This window comes from Anarrhichthys ocellatus, unplaced genomic scaffold (assembly GCF_004355925.1).
Source record: "Anarrhichthys ocellatus isolate YVR2014 unplaced genomic scaffold, GSC_Weel_1.0 scaffold60, whole genome shotgun sequence".
Taxonomy (NCBI): domain Eukaryota; kingdom Metazoa; phylum Chordata; class Actinopteri; order Perciformes; family Anarhichadidae; genus Anarrhichthys; species Anarrhichthys ocellatus.
In genome coordinates, this window is record NW_022280090.1 from 167,831 (window position 1) to 190,319 (window position 22,489).

At 38.9% G+C, this 22,489-nt stretch overlaps 1 protein-coding gene across 1 annotated transcript; it reads right to left on the reverse strand.

Moving 5' to 3' along the window:
* Nucleotides 1-7,954: 7,954 nt before the first annotated feature.
* LOC116396805 (immunoglobulin-like and fibronectin type III domain-containing protein 1) lies at nucleotides 7,955-21,898 on the reverse strand. Its single transcript, XM_031871653.1, has 22 exons — nucleotides 21,853-21,898; nucleotides 20,401-20,523; nucleotides 19,966-20,105; nucleotides 18,722-18,821; nucleotides 18,417-18,481; nucleotides 18,117-18,305; nucleotides 17,850-17,963; nucleotides 17,325-17,493; nucleotides 16,901-17,173; nucleotides 16,530-16,760; nucleotides 16,087-16,146; nucleotides 13,621-13,736; nucleotides 13,255-13,396; nucleotides 12,873-13,166; nucleotides 12,397-12,705; nucleotides 11,935-12,114; nucleotides 11,708-11,836; nucleotides 11,522-11,601; nucleotides 11,172-11,364; nucleotides 10,011-10,307; nucleotides 8,259-8,588; nucleotides 7,955-8,164 (listed from the first exon to the last, which is right to left on the reverse strand). Exons 1-22 carry the CDS (start codon nucleotides 21,896-21,898, stop codon nucleotides 8,160-8,162), a joined length of 3,585 nt encoding a protein of 1,194 aa, XP_031727513.1. The 3' UTR covers nucleotides 7,955-8,159.
* Between the last annotated feature and the right edge of the window lie 591 nt (nucleotides 21,899-22,489).

The window sequence follows — 22,489 nt, forward strand, 5'->3', positions numbered from 1 at the left end:
TACACTTTAATTTGATTCATTTACAATGAACATATGGCAGAGTAAGAATCTCATCTTCTACCTTCCATAACATTGAGAGTTGCAGTGCAGACAGCCATTCCATACTCATTGGTGGCAAAGCATTTGTAGGTGTCGGCTTGATCTGGATTAACATTGAGTATCTGGTGGAGCGATATTGTCAGAGTTAGATTACATCTTTAGTGCTGACTATTACGTTCTGTCTCACATTGTCATGATCAATCAGCTCTTTTAATTGAGTACTGTGAAGTTGAGAACAAAATAAATGAAGTGTACGTCATACTTTTAAACAATTCAATTAAAATATGCATATTTAATACAGGTCAGCAAGTGTGGGAGTACAGGAGAAAGGATTGGAATATAGGGATAAAACGTATAAGTTTGTGCTTTATGAGATGTGGAGCATTTTGTTTAGATACTGTTTTCTCACCTCTAGAATGTGCTCTTGAGCTCTGTCATCGTATCTGGTCTTGTATTTTTCTGGGTCATCGACCTCGCCTTTATTACGTCCCCATGTCACAGCTGGTGCCGGCTCTCCACTAACCATGGCTTTGAAAAATCCTTTTTTACCTGGAAAAATAAAAACACAGAAAGACTTGCGACAGTGATACAGTTATAGATAGTGTTTGATAACGTTGTTGTAATCAAAGTTTTACATGGGTTTTGTTATTTACCCTCCTGAGTAGTCATAGGCATTGGTTTCCGGGCAAAGTCGGGTCTTGACTTTCCTGCCGGCAGTATCTCAACATACTGAGTGATCATAACCCCGGGAACTCTGGACCTTTTCTTGATAGCCACTGTTAAGAGCAGAAAATAACAGTTAAACTCTGCTGTGTGATGTTGTTAATGTGTCAATCCTTAAGATTCAAGTCCTGGTTGATTTGGCGACACCCTATCTGCTGATGGTATCAGCAAATAGTGTTTAATCCTACAGGTCCTGTATACTGTTTTCATCATTCTGTGAGCGACCGTGATCTGATTGTTATGCTGCACACGGCATGAGTCTGCGAGCAGCGAAAGTAGTCGGTTACCTCGCTGAGAAGTCGGAGGTGTGCAGCCTGTCGCCTGCAGCTCTTCATCTAACAGCTCACTGTGGCTGCTCCTTCGTGTTCCATTATTCCCTGCAATATTTCAAACTGATCCGCTGTCAAAAATTGCCTAATATGATCTTTTATTTGTAGATGTGTTTTTGATAAATGACAGCGCTCAGTTTCCAGCTCACTGACACTCACATTGCATTCCCTCGTGACTACTGTGCTTCATAATAAAAGTCAACTCACATTTCGCCAGATAAATACTTTTAATGTGAAGCTGTACCCGAAGGAAATGTTTGATGCAATAATTATTTTTTGGGAATCAATACTGCAAATATATATACGTATATAAATATTGCAATACATTCATCAGTGGGCAATATAGGCTCAATCACCATTGTGTTACCTCATCCACGATAGCGTCTTAACAGACACGTTTTTAGAGGAAAATTTTAGAGTTTGCCACTTTAAAGCAAACATAACAAAGACAAAAGAAAGCATAAATATTATCAATGCTGTGTTCATTAGGTCAGGAGCTGTATTCAATATGCACACTGTTAACACATGCCTGAGCAAAACCATCGGATTGGATATGGTTACAAATATTTGATGAGCTGCAAAAGTACACATTAACATTATCTTAAATATCAGTTATACCCAAGATTTGAAAAAAGCATCATAAACAGATACTTTAGATGGGCGTTACACACATTACTAGTGCTTTTACTTTTGGCTGCAGTTTAGCTAGAACTTCACAAGAGGTCAGTATTTCCTTTCTGTTTGTCAACCATTGCAGCTGTCACATTAGCAAGGCCTTTTAACTCTTGAACTGTGCTAATGTATTTGGATGAAACTATGCATCTATTTTTGTCTCAAGGCAAACATGTACATCTCAAAAACACCCAAAAAGCTTTATTGTAATATATATATTCAAATAAACTAATATTTTCTATTATAAATCAAGTAAGTACATTATATTTATGACAAATGAAAATGAATGACGACACGGTGGATGTGCCATAATGTCAACTGCACTATCACCCATGGGACCATTAACAGATCCCTCCCGTGGTGGAAACGAGATATGGGTGACACATTTTGTCAACGTTATTCCTCTCTAGGATTTCAACCGTAGGATGACTCAGCATCCAACTGTAAATTCATCCAACAGCTGCTGAAATCAAAAACGCCAACCCACACTCAGTTACTCCTTTGTCTGCACCAGCATCACAGTAATGCTTCATTCACCCTGGTGCTTTAACATTTAACATGACTTTACTGCTGATCGTTGTCGGACCCTGGGAGGAGATGGCCGATGCTACGCAGTGATTGGCCAGTGTGTGTTTGAATATGGGATTTATCGACCGGTCAGTTTAGTTTTTGAAGGGATGTGACATAATCTGGTGAGTTAGAGGCCACTAAGGAGCCATTTATAGAAAATAAAGATATTCAGACCAAATACCAGCAATTACACTATTTTAACAACTTAATATGCCATTTCATTTGTGTTCAGTTTCAAGTGCTGTACCTACTTTTCAATAAAAACATGTTTGCCTCTTGATCAAGTTTCTACGATAGGCTCTTGTCAATGATTTGCCATTGATGACATACCGTAAACTCAAGGTTTGACTTATGATTTTACTACTTCTAATGTGTGCAACTTTTAGGTTGCCCATTCTTCATCACTTTTCCACAGCAGACCTTCTCCAGTTGGAGGGCATACATTGAATATGCATCAAGCCGTATGTGTCATCTCTCAGGGGATTGGTTTACGCTCTGACAGTATATCAACTGAATGCAGGCAGGATTCTTGCTCCTCGAGTATTGATTCACACATAATCCAAGTCTGGTAGGACAGCAGTCAGTTGTTTGCCTCTGCATACCAATCACTCCTGGAGGAAACTGTTAGATTTGGACACCAGCAGTATCCTGGACACTTTCAATATGAATTTGTTGGCTTTTTAAAGCAGATATCATTTCCATAAACCACTCTGAGTCACCAACACGAGGCCTCTAGAATGAGTGTGAAAGGTTGCAGGCACTCTCAGAGTGTTCATGGAGGTATAAAATGATATTAGTACACTTCTGGTCCTTCATATGTATTTGGGATAGACGTCACTCTATTTTAAGTACTAAAGAAGTGGTATTTCTGATGTCAAATGAAGTTCAAATACAAGTCTAACTATTTTGCTCTTCCTTCCTCTTCTGCAGTCATATTTTACAATTGTATTTAAGGCTTTGGAAAATTAAAGAAAAGCTTATTCTATTCAGCTGGATAGAAAAATGTATGTACATATTTTAAGTATTTGTGAAGGGCTTCAACTTAAAGGGGACATTTCACATTCTTGCTTGTATTTTGGGTTCCTAGAATATGTTAACAAGCCTCAATGTTCAAAAAACACTTAATGTTTCTCTTGCTGTCTTTTTGAAATGTACCTGTATTCACCCTCTGTCTAAAGCTCCCCTTGTTAGTGCTTGTTTCTTTTATTCCTTGTTCCTGAAAAAGCCCAGTGTGCTCAGATTGGCTTGCGAAAAAATATGGTGCACCTTTGCAAAAGTGGTTCTCAAGCTGTGAGTGGAGATACTCAGATGGGATGTGGGGGTATATCGTAATTAGCCTGCACTTAATAGGAAAGGGGGCCAAGTGTTATTTTATTTATTTATTTTTAATGCATTTTTCGGGTTTATTGCTTTTGTTTATTGCCTTTATTAGAGCAGCTGGAGAATGACAAATCCGATTGGCTTGTTGAATCTTAGGTTTTCTGATCATGGCAGCCCCTTAAAAACTGACTGGGTTCTCTCATGTCACAGTTTGTGGATTGGTAGGCACTGGCAGATACCAAAATGTTAGAGCACAAGCATAATAATTAATAATGATAAAATCATTTTCATCATGATCCTTTGTTGGTCAGGTTTATGCCGACATATTGATAATACAACAAGCTAGTTTATAACAACCACACCATATCTCCTTGTACAATGAACAGAATAAGTCCCTCACAACTTCCAAACTTACTCAAGGCTTTTGGGTCCTGGTTGGTTTCTGAAGTCATTGCGGTGACGCTGGTTGTTTGTCAACTCAGAGTTTTGATCTCTTTTGGCTGAAACACAAAGAAAAATCGTAAGAATTGTAAATACATCACTTTTCATTTTGTCGGTATGCAAAACCAAGTATATAAGTTTTCATTGTTTACAATTTTCATGGCCGACATTGAATTGTATCAAGACAAGTAATTCTTTGTATTTTGGGGTTTAATACTGACTGTACTCCAGAAAGTATTATGTCCAATTGTTATGTCCAAATCTTTCACATTTATGTTTGAATAAAATTTGAACAGTTAAAATGTCCCTGCTGCTAATATATTTGGAATAGTTACAGTGTTTTTCAGTCATACAAGAAAAAAATATATATGGTAAGATAATGAGATATGGCCAAAAAACAAACAAAACCTAAATAAAGCCGAATACAAACTTATTTTTTTTTAAAGAATTGGTTTATTTAAAAATAGGTCTATCATTATATGGCATATTTATGAAAATGTATGTTTCATTTATATAGTGTCGATGTTAATTCAGTAGTATTTATGTAATTCACATGGAGCTCCCCACATGATCACGAGAATACTCAAAGTCACATCAACTTGACCGTTAACGGTAACTGCTGGGGTCATGAGAACACGAGAAACCTCAAAACGGGGACATTGACCAGAAAGGGTTGAGAAACCCCGCCTCAGAGGTTCCCCTCATGTGTCGTCTATGTTACCGTATGGCGTCAGCCGGTCAAAGTGGGGATGCCTTGACCCCTACGTGATGTGAGCACACACAGTAAATGGGGAATGTGAAATTCCACCTAGTGGCTGACTCTGGCCATGCCTGCGGAGTCAAGTGCCTCAGGTCCAAACATAGACGGGGGCAGAATGTCTTCCAATCAAACTGTTAAGCCAACGCACATATCTGTAAATCTTTTTTTATGCCACCGACTCCAATTATGTTTTTCACAGTGAGGCGTCTAGTTGTTAACTACCAGCAGAAGACTGAAAATAAACTTTCAACTCAAACTGCGTGTGCTGAGCGATCATGTGGATTTGTTTTGTGTTGGATGGCCAGGAAGCACCGATTGGGTACTTGATTTATTAATTAAATAACAAACTCTCTCCAGAGAGTTATTGAGAGACAGATCTGTTTTAACCAATCTTATAGAACGATAGAGATGGCATAGACCTAATGTGACTGTCGCCCACAAGACCTCTAAGTCAACCAGTTGATGGCAATGACATAAAAACTGTTAATGGTCATTTTAATCTTAATGTTAGCTGAGTAATTTGTTTAGTATCTTCGGTGCTGAGGGGATTTCAATGAGAACTAAAAGGGGCTGTATATCAAGGTAATGGCCATAAGGCTTTTGGCCCTGTAAGGACCACAAGAGGAAAACTGAAAATCTGACAAAGAATATCCGACCTTGATCATCTACAAGTCAGCAAGATATTTACATTAAGGTTTTAATGTGTCACACAACCTGTAGTGTGAATACATCATAGTGTCCTGCTCAACCCTGTTGTTAGTCGTGGGAAGCCAGTGGGTAAGGGTACATTTGTGACTGAAATATGGTACACGGTTTAGATCTTTAACATCCGTATTACAGCATGATCTCAGGTCCATTCTTCTTTTTTGTTCTTTTACAGGGTATCAAAATTCGTCCGTTTCACTGAAGTCATTCTTGATATATAGCACAATAACATTTTAGGGTCTATTTTTATACCACTGTGCCTGTGGCAGTAGCAGCAGTAAAGTATATTTTGGCGGTTCTTGTTGTTATGGCCCACGTTAGTGATGTTATGCTAACATTCCAGCCGTACCATTTTTAACGGATATATAAAATACCCCATGTCTTTGTCTGCAGGTCATTAAATAGAAAAATAAAAAAAACATTTCAAAATGCTAATCTGCTCATCTTTTCTTGTCAACAGGATTCGTAGATTTTTGCAGAATCAAATACTTTGACAGCCATAAACCCAATCTAATGCTCATCTATGATAAACAGATCATTGTACTTATCTTTTTGATGATGATGTACTAAACACCCACCTGATCACTTATAGCACTATGTATCTTAAAGTAAACTGTCACAAATTAAAAAAAGATTGAAGAATGTAGCTAGTCCGTACTGTGTTCCTGTCTCTCTCAACAAATGCTGCCTTTCTGTGATCCCATATTTAGATAATCATACAGTACCTCTTGTTGACCAAAACCGTCCTGCATGAGGCTACACCATGTAAGATGCTGTTGTTTCGTTTGGTCAGGATATTAATTCGAAGAAAATTATTGACACAAGAAATTTGGTACAATAAATAAAAATCTGACTTACTTTCAGTTCTTCGTCTACGTTCCGCTATCTGTCTTCAGCTTGTGAACTCTTCTCACTGTCCAATATTTCGGAGGTGACACCCCTTTCTGTTCGGTGATAAAAGTTTGGGGCGCATAAAAACCCATACATGGGTGAAATGTAGTTGCTAAAAACCCATATTACAGCAGTGATAAAGGGCGGAGGTTCGTCTTACTTATCCCTATGAAAGCGATCACTTTGCAGTTCGCACTGGAAATACATTATGACTGTTCATTTAATCTTGTATTGGACATATGCAGTCAACGGTTTTCCACCATTACTGTTGGCAGTATAAAAACACCAGGTGCATCAGATACCTATATCAACATTCACACTTAAAACTATTACGAATTAGTGACAGATATTGCTGTACATAAGTGGTTGATGGTGAAGGCTTCATGATTTATGGATCCACAACAGCCATGCAAGACTCAATGCCTCCAACCAAAAAACTGTCAACTGGCAGCTTCACAAGCTCTCTTGTAAGAGGATCGCTGTACTATGGACTTCATTGGCCAATAAACATTTACTCAAGACATTTTATTTGGTAAAATAATCTCTGGTTGATATGAATGAATTGGCCGTTCCAATTAGCCTCCAAAAGTATCCCACAGCGTGCCTGTGGTGTTGGGTGCATGCGTCACACTGGACCTCTGGTAGCATTATAAAAAGATGGTTGTTGATGGTGTGCTGGGGTGATGGACTCGTTGCACTGAGCGGGCTTTGGGGTTCACATTGTCAGAGGTTAAACAAGCATGACTTATCCAGACAGTTTGAACAGTAACCCCGACCTCGTAAAAGAGACTGTGGCGTCACTGCATTAAAACCTGATGACACTTGTGGAGAATAAACACAAATATGGCCTCTGTCCTTACCTTCAGGAAACAAGGTAAGGACATAAAAAAACTGCACTTAATATTATCGAAAGAACAATATTGCATTATATTGCTCTTATCATTGAGTGTGTTTCCATCAGAGAAAATAGGCGTCTTGGCTGTATGTGTTGAGTCAAAAGGTCTTCTCCAGCAGTGACCCTATGTTTTATAGTTGTCACATTATGTACAGTATGGACTTTATTTGTGTTGGCCTTGTAAGTATGTAATGTGAATGAGTGTATGTAGGAGTGTTTCACATGCGAGTCGGTAAACGGTGCTAACGGGGAAAGCTCCCCCTGTAACGGTTATTTGACTGTAGATATAAAAATGACTCATTTAAGGTTTGCAGCTGAGGATCTTGTTACAGACAATTTACTGGGAGGCTCAGCTGGATATATATGTATGGAAATGCAATGAAAATGTGGACCAGGTTCATAAGGGCTTAATGTGATGTGCATGATGTTGTGGACTCAGATATTGGAGACATGTGCAAACATATGCTGGAAACATCTGTTGCTTTAACGACAGCCACCAAGTTTGTTTTTGTCAGTGAAGTTAGTGAAGAATATATGCAAAGTTATTGATAAAGGAATAACAAAACAAGACCAAAAAGAAAGCTACACGCTTGTCAGTTTCAGGATTTATTGGAGTTGCCACAATAGATTTTGACAGATGTCTTTGCACTTTAGTGTGTCACTTCACTTGTGCTATTATTTCTGATGATGGAGTAACAATTGTAAATTGTCACATTTCAAATATATTAATGCAGTCTATATAGTGAAACAAAAAGCATTCCCCTTCCAGAATATGTCGGTATGAGGAGAGGCTGCTTCACGTCTTCACGTCATTTCAATCTGTTGAGAAAAAGTAGAGAGAAGAATAATCATTACAAGCATGAACCAAACCGGATCATTCTGAAACCATCCCAATTCTAAAGTTGAATCTTACCTCTAACAATGAGTTTAGTGGAACACTCTGCCTGGCCAAAAGAGTTGACTGCAACAACTTTACAGACGCCGCTGTCTTTTGACCGGACTCTGAGAATGTACATGGAGCACACACCAAATGAGTTGGTGATGTAGTAGTTGTTGTCGAAGTTGATGCAGACGTCGTTCAGGTACCAGGATACAGTGGGCGTAGGGCATCCCCGGACAGCGCATGTCATGTACAGTTTGTAACCTTTAGGCGGTGTGTGGACTTTCAGAGGCACCAAGATGGACGGAGGCCTCTCGAAGCTGACCCCTGATGATGATTTACCTCCATTTGAAGGGATTGGAACTTAATAGGGAAAAAAATAAAATCAAGGTTTGAAAACGTCATTTAGGTCACATTATAATGTTAGCGAAAATAACAAGTGCTGCTGAGGGTAGTGGGAATGCTGTTAGTTTGACAAATATACATTTTGACCTGATGATTGTGCTATCTTAAAAATCCGGGTACAGCTAAAGTACTCACGATGCATCGGCTAGGAACCAATAATACTATGTACCAAATGTTGCACCGATCCATGAAGTAGAAGTGGAGATATTTTACCAGGTAATTAAAAACCTTGACTGTACTGATCTTTGGACCGACCAGCGTTGCCATCCTTAGAGCCCTTTTTTTTACATAGCCTACTAGCAGGGCTAAAATTGGTGTTGGGGCTCCGTCCAAAACACATTTACTCCAAATTTGGACTGTAACCACCGCTGATATATTCAATTTCAACAGTTGGGCAAGTTATTAGTGTACTTGGGCAGTTAGGGAGCATGTACAGTACTGTAGCTAAAATGTTACTAAGGGAGTAATAGGGGAACAGACAACTTCAGAATTGTTGAGATGGTGTAATTGTTCGGTAGTCTGGCGAGTTTTATGGTTACTAAAGAAGTTATATCATGGAAATGGACAGAAGCTGGAATATTCAACTATCATCAGGGCACAACATTTAGCGCTTGCCCGGGGCAAGTAAACTCCTTATTAGGGATCGGATGATATTCAGTAAAAATATGCGATTGGGAGATTGCCAATCCCTGATAAGGCTACATTGTGAACAACCAATCGGTGATGAAATGTGTAGAAGGAGAGCTAGGTAACATTAGCTGTAGCAGCCGGTGAGCAGCAAACGTTAACAGAGGTTTGATTGACTTACATTATCATGCGTTCAAGCTCTATTCAGTAAAAATGGCTATTGGTTAAAAGCAAATTATAACATTATTATGATATGTTTCAATCTTATCTCGAGAACAAACAGAGTTAGGGATTGTTGGAACAGTAGAAAGACTAACCAAGACAGGTTGATGAGTTTTATTTTGTTTCTGTCGAGTTTAAAAAGAGTGCTTTTTACAATCGAGTCTTGTTGTCATTTGGAAAAAATTGTAATTTTTTTCCAAATGGATATTTATGAACTTTTCGATAAGCCTACATTTTCCATCTCGGATAAGTTTGGGCAAGTACAACATCTGAACCGCATCAAAAAGCTTAATGTCGAGCCCTGATCATTGATGTCAGCTATTGCACATGGAATCATAGCTCATGCCTACTTGAAACAGATGAGCTCTAATCAATGATATAATGTTATTGGCCATGATGATTCAATATTCCTTTTATAGCACAGAGTACACAACATTCTTACAAACACATTACACTTTAAATTGTCAGCCGCATGTGCAGTGCATGGTGGTTTATTGTAATAACTAAACATGAACAACTGTAGTAACCCACCTCTGTTGCTGTTGGCCCCCCATGTAGGTGACTGAGATGGATCTGAGAGGCCCATATCATTCTTGGCGTAGATCCGGAAATGGTACTCTACCCCAGGAAGGAGGTTGTTGACTGTGTATGTGTTAGCAAAGAGGCGGTCTGCTACATTCTTCCACACTCTGGTGTTGGAGTTGCATTGAGACACCACGTAGTAAAGGCGGTCGTCGAGCTGCTGGTCTGGAGAAGGAGCCCATGATACCGCCACTTTGCCGTAGACTGTTTGCTCCAGCTCCACTGGCCCTGGAGTTCTGGGTTCATCTAGCAAATATGATAAGATGCACAGCGTGTTAGAGAGGACAAAATCAATCGCTCAACATTGGTCCTGTTTTCCCTCTTTTTTTTTAGAAGCTATTTTCCTTAATTTCTTTGCACTGTGGCTGCTTTAAAACCTTACATAATGTCCCCATACTTGAGAGGCCTTTCATCCCTCTGTGGGTTTTGGTCGGGATTACATTTGCGTTTGTTAAGTTAATCACATCTTATTAGTGCATGTTACACTGTAAGAATTATGTTTGTCATTCCATTAAAAAGTTGTTCACGCTAATTAGGGTTTGACATTCGGATGCCAATACATTGGTGTGTCATTGGTATTTAATTGGATAAATATTACCCAATTAATATCGTCGAGTGTCAATATTAATGATGTTCTCTTCTGGCCGGTGGAACACAATTCAAGCAATTCAATTATTTCTCATTGCAACAAGTTAATTCTTCATTTAAAGGAGAGGATTGTCGAACTAACTTCATCATTCTACACAGAACTGTACAGCTTTCTCATTTTAAAAACAGCTATATTGTACATACTACAATGAAATGTACATTTCTTTTAGAAGTAGTATTTATTTTCTTTGTCCAATTTTTATTGTAATTTTTCTGTTCTTTTCTGTTGTTGACTTTTGCAGTAATTTTCCTGTATTTTTATTTCCTCTTAATGTTTAAATATGATATGCAGGAAACACCAAGGCAAATTCCTTGTAAGTGAATAACTTTACAAAAAAAACGTATTCTGATTCTTATGCAGATAATATCAGAACAAAATAATTGTAGTTTCAGTACAAAAATATCACAACTTGTTCCACAACATTTCTGCGCTCATCATAGTACATTATAGTTTGTCCTTACCTGTGACTCTAACCACAATGTCAAATGAAGCCTCACCCACGGAGTTTTTGGCTTTAATCGTGTAAATGGCTGAATCTGAGCACTTTGATGAGGGGATAACAAGCTGAGACATTCCCTCTGTAGTGATGATATTAATCCACGGGGATATTGGCTCATCATCCTTCAGCCAAGTGATCTGAGGTGGAGGTTCAGCCTGAAGATATCGCGTAAATGAGATAAAGTCACACTGTAAGAAACTCATCACTCAAGAATATGACATGGCTGGAATGGGGGAATGAAATGTGAAATGCACTGACTTGAAAATATTCAGTATTCACACCATGGAAGAATGTCTCAGCCTTTAGGCTTACCTCATAGCAAATTTTGACACGTGCTGAATTTCCTGCTCTGACAACAATGAAGTCCACTGGGTCTTTAAAACAAGGTCTCACTGGAAGAAAACACACGAAACATGAATGCAGACGGGGAGCAAACATTGCTCGGGATAACAAAGTTAAATTATTAATACGCACAACGGAGGAAGTTAAACTGCTTACTGTTGGGATTCTTTGCACACACCATTACAGAGGGAGGGCTTGGGTCTCCTGCTCCGGACTCATTAATCGCTGAAACCCTGAACTCATACTCTGCTCCATCAGTGACCTCTTTAACTGCGTAGTTCACGTCTGACAATGAAATTCAAAGCATTTCAGGAAAAAGACATGATGAAAAAGAAACATATTTCCCCTCAATTTAAACACCATTGCATGTGTTTCTGACAAACCTTCAATCGGTTCATTGAGTGCATTGAGTGCGATCCACTGGTTTGTGTCCTTCTTTCGTTTCTCCAATTGGTAACCAATTATCGGTACTCCTCTGTCGTCCTCTGGGGGGGTCCAGGTCAAGTTGATGCAGGTTTTAGAGGCACTCACGACTGTGGGGGCGCCAGGTGGACCGGAGAGGACTAAGGAATGACAAATAGTCTAATTAATTGAGTAAGCTCATTATTAATAGTTAAGAGGTGATTAAAGCATGGAATAAACCCAGGACATGATACCACTGCAGGATATTGCAAACCATTCCTAAAAGGTAGGTTTTCTACAGTGACTAAATAGTGCTGGTGACAAACGATTTGAAGCAATCACAAAACTATCCAGAAGCATTTTTCATTTAATACAACCTGAGAGAGATTAACTTGGGATTTGCTGAGGGATGCCAAATGAGACTTCCTTTTTTCTGCACTTACTCATTATGCCAGCCATAATGCTATCAGCTGTCTCCAGGGTGTCGCTGAGGCCCTCTGGGTTTTCTGCGTAGATGCGGTAGTTGTATTTCTTTCCATGAGTCACATTCCTGTCCCTGATGGAGGTCGTCTGGTCAGCGGAGACATCCCCGAGCTTCGTCCACAGAGCTTGTCCTGCCTGCTGCCGTTCTATAATGTAGTTGGTGACGGCGGAGCCGCCGTCGTCGTCTTTGGGAGGGTTCCATTTAATCTCAATTAAAGTTGAGGTTGTTTTAACAGTCTCGACTGGACCCTCCGGAGGACCTGGCCGATCTATCACAAAAACGCTGTGTTACATTTCAAATGTAGAGATATAAATGTGATGCTTAGTAAGGTGATGGTTGTGTTTATGTATGAACGTGGCTCTGAGTGGAGGGGTAAACTAATACTAAACATCTTTTTATCTCTCAGTATTTCTAACTTTTCTTTTTTTTTCCTACCAAGTACAATAAGCTTAGATGTGGCCTCCACGGCCCCAACTGGGTTTTTGAGTTGGATCTTTATTTCCCCTGCGTCTGTCCGCAGGCAGTCTCTGAGCAGCAGCCGGCTGTGATTGGGCTCCCTCACGATCTTAACTCCTCCTCCGTCTTTGAGCTCAGTGTCGTCCTTGAACCAACTGACCACCAAAGACTCCTGAGGAGGAAAGGGCATCTTGAAAGCAGCATTCTGGCCAACTCGTATAATCACAGGTTTGGAGAACTTGTGAAGATCGTCTGGGTCAAATTCAGGTACACCTGTGAAACACAAAGTGTAATTCAGTGTAATGCACAGAGACTGTAGTGGCATTTAATATGTTCCACAACAGAGGGGAGTAAATCATACCTCCGATAGTGACCTTTCCTTGTGTGCTCTGATCCCCTGACGCAAAGCGATAAACTCCAGAGTCGTCGTCTTTGCAGCTTTGAATTGTCAGCTTGTGAGAGGATCCATCTTTGGTTATGGTGACTCCAGCACCTGAGTTCAACTAGCAAATCAAATGTTAATGGGAGATTATACTTGCATTGCATTACTACATTTGCAAAATGACAAAACCTCTCACCTAAAGATGCAAGACTATTGGTTATTTTGTACTTCTTAATTTGTAATTTCTAATGCTGAAAACTTAGTAATTCTCTTACATTTACTCTCCCAATTTACTCTAATTGTAAAATGTACATATTGTAAGTATGTTGATTGATGGAGCCTTACCTGCTCTCCGTCTGTGAACCAGGTGCTGTCGCAGTCCATGTTCATCTTCACCATTAACTCAGCCGGATTTCCATGAAGAACATAAATATCGGAAAGTCCACAGCTAATTCCAGGCTCTGGGCAACATGAAGCAAACTTACTCACTGCTTTGCACCTTCATGTGCAGCATCTTCCAGTTAAGGACTATATGTATGCTCAATAAAAGTACACAATAACAAATCAATTACCTACCCAAATGCTTTTAATCTCTACTCATTAAGATTCATTAATTGGACTTTTAGTATTCGATATCTGGCATCCCACCTCGTGCATCTGCAAGTGGTGGATCAAGCCTTTCACAGCAGCTAACGGCTTCCTCAGCTGATTGGCAATTGGCTGAACAGCAATGAAAACAGCAAGTCATTTAAACTTGATTTAGTAAATTACTCCCTTAAGTTGATATGCTCCTTGGTGTCGCACTTACCACGTCCTGAGTCTGCAGCTGCTGCTGTTGATGATTGGACTGAATGACCTATCAGTGATCACGGACAGTATGAAAACAGTTGAGATTTTTTATTTTTTATTTCTGATGAAGGGTCATATAGTCTTTGGGATGTTTTAGTGCATTTATTTTACAACTCACGTGTACTTAATATTTAACCATTTTCCAAAGTATGCCATAGTGTTGTACCTTTTTAAAATGTCTTTAGGGTTGTGGAGTGGGAGGAGTCTGGGTTTTCCATTGGAACGCTGCATTTGAAATTTTTCTAAACTTTAACTTTTTAATGAAAACTTAAATTGTTCTCAATGCTCTCCTGGGTGTTTTAGTTGCCAACTGCCAACTTCACCGGTCACAGCCTTTACCGTTACTGTAGTTTCATTCTGAATCATGCTGCTTTGCATTTCAACAATATTGCCAGTTTTGAACATACAGCAATGAAACAGAATCAGCTCCACTCATTTTGGCTTTTCTTTTAAAACAGCAGTGGTGGACGGCGGCAATTAAACGGATTAATTGGCGCAGATAGGATGCTTTTCAAACTATTGTTATCGATGGACCTGGGCTCCGGCACTCGGAGCGCTCCAGCCATAAATGGATGTCAGACTTTGAATTATGTTTTCAATGTAGAGTAAAATGGATTTGGTGAATGGACCCTCATTTATATAGATACAATATATAGATATACACGATACAAGACAGTTAAACAGGGAGAAAAGAAATCATTCAACTGTTACTTTATCTTACCACTTTAACTTTTTCTCTTCCAAATAATAAAGCCACAAAACTATCATGAAATGAAATCGCACACTTTAGGATTCTGCTTACCAGATTAATGTAAACTATTTATTTTTGTATTTATTACTTTGAGTTTGATGTTCAGATTTTGTTCATTCAGATTGATTTTTTTTTTTTGCTACAAATATATATATATATATATATATATATTGCATTTTCGGTAGTTTTAACTTTTTTGTTGAAAAAGCGTACAGTCCAAATATTTGGACTGTACTTTAGAGAAGTAATCAATTTAAAGACCATGTCTCTATTATTAACTGTTCCAACCAGTCTGCACATGCAAAGACACGAAAGCGATCACAGCATTAACATCAGACCAGACGTAACACTGAGATGGATCAGGCAAGTTTCAAATCTCTGCAAGATGACTTATTGTATATATGGCAGTGAAATGTCTGCTTTCTCAATGGTGGAAAACAATCAAAAATCTAAAAAGAATTCTGGCATGCTTTGAAAAATGTGCGATTTGTATAAAAATGGGCTAAAACATGCAGATGAGAGTAAGTTGTGGACAGGTGTAACGAATTTACTTTCATTCATTTTCATGTCTCTAAATCACATTGCCATGCTTTCTGACAGCGTGGATAGAGATGATTCCTCGGTCACGTTTAAGTACTAAATTCAATTTGTTTTGCATATTTCAGTACAAGACATCAAGGACAAAAACACTAAACTGACATTTAAGCAGTCAGCAAGGTGCAGACCACAGTACATGGCTGTGTAGAAGCATGGCAACCTGTCAACCTTACAATATACAAGGCAAATACTATTAAGCAAAACCCGACATTAAGGCTTTATTCACACAAAATCAGGCACGGCGGCAGAAAAGCCAGTCCTTCCATTCAATTGAATGTGTGTAGTGCGTATAAACTGCGTGTGTCACTGGGGATTGCAGGGGGTGGAAAAAAAATCAATCCTGTGTTGAAAAGTTGTATCAACTTTTGGAGAAACGCAATGTGATGTATTGGGTTGATGCAGCGTAAAGAGGCAGCCAATCACACAATGAGCTGACAACACAACATAGAATGAAGCCAAAACATTACAGTAACAACATTTTTGATGCAGTTTCTTTTTTTATCAAAGTATATCAGGATAAAGAGAGTTATTACTGAACCCATTATATTTCATATAGCTGTCATATTCACCTTAGAAGGCATGCAGAGGTTGTCACAACAATTCAAGTTTCTTACCAGTTCTTCCTACCTCCACAACAGGTGGATCCGCCGCTGCTGCTGGTTCGCTTACAATTCCTAACAACCATTAAAAGTAGTTAGTGGTTACCATTTCAACAAAATATCACGCCAAGTCATTTATGCAATTTTTTTCAAATATTGTAATTATCAACTTTCCCCCAAACCATTGCAGTTACTGAAATTATTTGACTTAATTTATCATACTGTTAATACTGTTGCTGCCTATGCTACCATTTTTGCAAAGTTCAAATAATTCAATCAAGAAAGATGTAAAAGAAATAACAAAGAGAATCACATAGATAGATATTCATGTCGAGAACTACAGTTTTGATTATCACATTCGTATTATTCTGAACTAAAGTTGAAGAGTTTCCAATGCAGCTTCGTTGTTTGTTGAATTGAAAACGCTGTTTCATAAACACCATGGTCGGCATTCTTACTTGGCTCAGCGTCTATCGGTGCCTTAGGTTCAGCCTTAGCGGGTGCAGGAGCTGGAGGAGATTCAGGTGGAGGTGCAGCTGGCGCAGCTTTAATCTGTTCTATTCTTTCTTCTCTCTCCTTCACTAATTTTACTTGCTGCTCTTCGGCAACCTTCTGCAGATCCATCCCAGATCCTCCTGCCCTTGTGGTTTTCCTTGCTGTTTTTTTGCCCTTTTGTGCATTTTTATCAGCTGAATTGGAAAAAAAAAAAGAATTGGTAAAAATAAATTGGGCACGTTTTTCTTTCCCATTATTATTCCATGAGAAATCATCGTCATTAATCATTATTCAATAATATAGATTAGCGTTCGGGTGGAGTATAATATCTTACCTTCAACAACAAGCCATGCATTACAAGATTTGATTCCTGCGCAGGCGGAGTAAATTCCTTTGTCTACTATCAAGCAGTCTTTGACCACCAGCCTGTGGATGAGCTTGTCCTCAGAAACCTGGATATCATATTTATCGTCTTGTTCCAGCGGTAAATTCTTGCCAAACCACAAAATCTTGGAAAAGGGATTGGACAGGACACACTCAAAAACAGCATCTTCTCTCTCTATTGCCTTCACTTCCTGAATCTTCACCAAGAATTCCACCATGGGGACTGAAAAAAAACAAGCACTGCATTTTAGATTCAAATTGATGCTATATTTACACTTCAGAATTAGGGCTATTTTGTTTTAAGCATCCAAAAAATGATCTTCCTTTGCTTTAATTGGGGATCCAAAATAGTTGTGTGTGCAAGTGTGACTTACTTTTAAATTCAGTGGAAAACATATTCACATTCCCCACATCCAATTGGTACAGTCCAGCATCGTCTGGCATAAGGTCCCTCAAACTGAAAATGTACTTTTTCCCCACTTTATTAAGAGTGTGCTTCATCTTATCTCCCAACTCCTTTGTATATGGAACCATTACACCATCCTGCGGGGACAATAATGTAAATGACTTTTGGTATGCTTCAAATTGTGCCTGCAAAATATAGCAGCAAGAAAATAGCCATAAACTCAACATTGATGGTTATGTTTTTAATCTCTTAGAAACATGATAAAGCATCTCAGAGGTGTGAGTTAACAAGTAGATGGGCCCAATGATGCTGATCCATCTGTCCATACTCCAGAAATCTTGGTGCATATTTACAAGAACTGGACAGATTGCGATTAAATTAATTAATGATAAGGGTGCCTATAGGATGATTCCTGTTGATTTATGTGGGTAACTTCCTTATCTTTAATGTGGTAAGGCTGCTATGACAGTTATCATCTTGTTTTCACACTAACCTTGTACAGGAATATAGAGCTGCTTTGTTCAATAAGGTCCATCTCAAGCTCAAAGGATGCAGTGCCATCTCCATTGACTTTTATGTGTCTCAGGTTGGACAGGTTGCTCACAAACTAGGACAAAAACGGAATAAGACATAAGTATTGTTACAGAATTGCCTATTTTTACGAGTCATTAAACATTTCTTTTAATGTAGCTAAGCAGCTTCAAATCTCATAATCAGAAAAGGCAATCATATCATAATGAGAACATCCCAAATGGCAAACCTCAGCTTGTTCTTCCTGCCTTTCTTTCTTCATTAGATTAAGTTTCTTTAGCATCACACGAAAGTCGGTCACTCCAAACTGGGCACAAATGCTCTCATAGTCTTTCTTGTCGGCGCTGATTAAGAGCTCCCAAAATTTAGGATCGATCTCTCCGTCTTTTTTCTCAGGTTGCTCAGATTTCGGCCGGATCTTACTGGAAATTAAAAAAAGGGAGCATTTAGTTGAAGGACAACAGAAACCTTTTGGAACACGGAAGCTGTCAACACTTGTAACACAACCCCACCTTCTCCTTTTTAGTACGGTCTTAAAATTCCCATCGGGGGCTTCAGCTGCTTCTTGCGGGGCTTTGTTCTTTTTGAAACCAACTGAAAGCAGAAAAGAGGGTACTCACATTATTAGTACAATCATGTAATTAAACAGACAAGATGGACTGCAGAGTGATAAGTTCAAGGGTATGAAGTGGGACAATTTCTAATTGGGATCCAAAGGTACTTAATTTGAAGTATATTTGGGAAGGCTTGAGTCTACATGTTTCAGATTAAATGACTCTGCATGATATTACTTAAATGTATTTGTCATATCCATAGCAAGCAGACAGTCCTTACCTGCAATCACGTTGAGAACAACCGTGACCACGGCTTGTCCATATTCATTCATGGCAAAGCATTTATAGGTATCGGCTTGATCTGGCATGACATTTGGCATCTGGAAGACATGAGACATGCTCAGTAAAATGGATCCAGTGGGTGAAATAGTTGGCTTTGTCAATAAGTATCAGTTTTTCCCAAACGTTTTTAGTCTTGTGTTATACACCGACACAGAGCTATCAGATACATTAATCAAGTACACATTAATCAACGCCTTTTTTCAGTCCTAATTTATTTTTTCTGGTTCCATTTGTACTTTTTTCAATTTTAAGTTGAAGAAGCTGTATTGTTCAACCATTTAACCACTTCCTTTAGAAAACTATTCAACTTCTCTGCTCCCTTGCTAACTAGTTTTTATGCCCTCACAATCACTCTCTATCATGTGGTGTTAAGGTGTTAACCAAGAATGGACAGATTCTTACATGTTCATTAATCCAATGGGCAGTTCAGAACCAGTGTGTTGCATATGTTTAACATGGAGATGATTACAGGGGGTATGTGAAGCGCCACTACGTGAAAAAGCGTATGCATTAATTATAATTTATCCTGTTCAATTTAAAATCTGACAATAAATATTGTTGAGATATTATTCAATTGAACTTTCTTTATTTGATTTGACTGTCAGTTGTTGACTACATACAGACGTTAATACAACTGCTAGGTTACTTTAGTATACATGGCACTAAATCAGAGCGCAAGTTAGACATTACCGTGACGTTCCGGACCTTTGCATGAGGAAATTCTCTCCGACTGGACCTCGTTGAATTTTAATTGAATACCCCTGCACTATGGTATTACCCCTGTTTGGGATCACAGCTATACTGTATCCAATGAATAGTGATATAATACATATCCCAATGTGACATCTTGCACTAGACAGACCAATTTGATTGAAATATACTACAATTTCCAGTCCTTTTTAATTTACATTGACTGGATATGTTGGTGGACGTGTTCAGTCCGTTTGATGAAACTGACGTTGGAGTGTGCTCCTCCCAAGATCAGTTAAATCACCTTTTTGTAGAAAATGTAATTGGAAAAGCAAACTGATGGGTCAGAAGGCGGACTGACATTGATATTATGAAATGGCTTTTTTTCTCCTGTGAATTAATCTATTTTTCTCTGGGCTATTTTTACCGCTCCCTTGCATCATCATGTTGCTGTATAGTATCACTGCCATTTGATAGCCCCTTTTCGCTTGCCTCAAATGTATGCTCATTGGAATTGGGATCGTATTTAGTCTGATATCTCGACACATCAGATACATCTCCATTATTTCTGCGCCATGTTACGGTCGGCTGTGGGTCTCCAGTGACAATCGCTTTAAAAAAAGCAAATTTTCCTGTAAAAAGAAAAAAGGAAAGACAAGGTCACCCCACAGTGGATCATTTGTCTTATGCAAAATGATACCAACACAGATTTTGATAATCGTATCACTTTTCCAGACTTTAAATTGAAGCCAGTGTGTGTTTTAATTCTATCTGACTAGCACAGGGGTTTGGGTGTTTAATGAAAGTACTCTGCTCCTGCTGGCTCATTGCACCAAAGTCATGGATCGAATCCATTATGCAGAATCATGGAAACTCCACCATAGAACATTTTGTGATTTAAAATGATTCTCATGCTATTCGACCTACCCTCTTGGATGGTCAAAGCAATCGGCTTGCGGGTGAAGTCTGGATGGCTCTTTCCCTCTGGCAGCTCCTCGATAAACTGCGTAATCATCACCCCGGGGACTCTCGATTTCTTCTTTATCCCCACTGTCGGCATTAGGAGAAGAAATGTCAGTGACAACACATTTGACAGTTGACTAGAGAAGAGAATGAAAAATGTACCATCAAAATCTGTTGTTGTTTTGTAATCAACTCATCACCCTCATAAAACCATGCTGAAACACATTCTAATACATGATATATTAAAATGTTTAATGTTACTCACTTCATCAGTTATCACTCAGAGCTGTGTGTTTGTGGCTCTGGTGTATAGAAGTCTCGCTTTGTGTCACATTGTTCACGACATTTACATTTCAAAATCTTTATCCTGTTGACCTTTTTTTGTTTTTCTTCTTCTTGGGAGTCCATGCCTAACGTTCAACCTGAGAACAGATATGCAGTGATGCACCTACATATCTACGCACAAATCATATGTACGCTCAAACAGTGTATTAATAAACCGATCGGTTCGTCATGCCTTCGTGAGCAGTCGGGAGGGGAAAAAAAGATAGCTGATGACGAGTTCTCTGTTGTCCGCTAAGCCTACCTTCTTTACCATTCTCTGCAGCGGGATCTGATAAGGCACATGTTAAAGAGCATATACAGCACGTCAGCATGGTTCTAACATTTGATTAATGAAACTCAGGGACAGGAAATAAAATACAAACAGAGAGCAGCATTTGACACAGCCCACGTAAAACTGAAATGTTTTCAGCAGTTTTTTTCTCTATATCAGGTTGCAGCTATATACAATGGGGTATATGTATTGTGACATATCAATGCAAAAAACACACATATCAAAATGGATATCTGATTCTCATCTTCAGATGCGGAGGAGCGCTAACCCGGTAAAGTTCATCTGCTCCTTAGTGTGCAGTGTTATGATCAGTGTGCTATATATGTTTACTTTATGAGCTCCTGTTGACCTTTAACAGACATGCATGCACTCTTGTACAATCTAAATATGGTTGCTAATGTACAAATTGCAGCCTTGAACTTTCTGCGTAAAGTCAGATTTTAGTAGCATCACTGGGAAAGGCAGCTGAAGTCTTTGTAGGTAAGATGTAACCTTTATAATAGCAAGTATTCAACCATTCAATGCAGACAGTTATTAGATACAGGCTATTCACAATTTCCTAAAGATTTATTCACAAATAGTCTCCTTGCCAACCTCATTCTATCAATTCTGATAGACTCTGATCTGGAAATGTGTCATCTTATTACTTTGTCAGAGTCTGTCAAGGAGATCAAACTCACTTGTCACATCTGTGTTTTTAATTGATCTTCAGAGTTTGGAGGTAAAACAAAACCAAACAGAAGTAAACGTGATATAGGACGTTCCTTCTGTAGTAAATTAGCCCCTGCTTGAGTGCGTACCTTGGCCGGTGGCTGTCCCACCCGTCACTTTTATTCTTCTAAACATCTTGGCTCCTTTGATTCCTTGATGGATTCAGCAAGATTTCCCCAACTGCAATAGAGAATGGAAGGGATCTCGTCAAATAACAGAGTGGGACCGAATGTCTTGCGTATTTTCTCAGTGAAGTTCCTGAAGAGACTGAATATTTGATTGTTTTAAATCAATTCAAAAGTAAGAAAGTTAAAGCTTCTCCAGGCACATACGTTATACAATGAAACAAAAGTAAAACCAGATATGGCAGCAAATGTGTTGACTGTCACAGATGCTTTTTATTTTAAAAGAAAGCTCTCCCCAAACTTCACCTTTGGCCACGAATAACTGCAGTAAAAGACTCAAAACATGATCATCTGTGGGTCCCTGCCATGCAGCTGCTTGCTGTATCTTGAGTGTTATCACATTCCCTAGATTAAAAACCTCTTAAAATTAGACCTGGAGTGTATAATTACATCAACCTCATGCTGTAATTTCTTAGCAGGTTTTACATTTCAATATGCAAGGCTTTTGTCAATTTAAGCTGCAGCAGCCTGGCGTGATGTTCAAATGATCACATGCTTATCAAGTGAACATTTTTTATGATCTGTCGGATCAAGTCGCAGC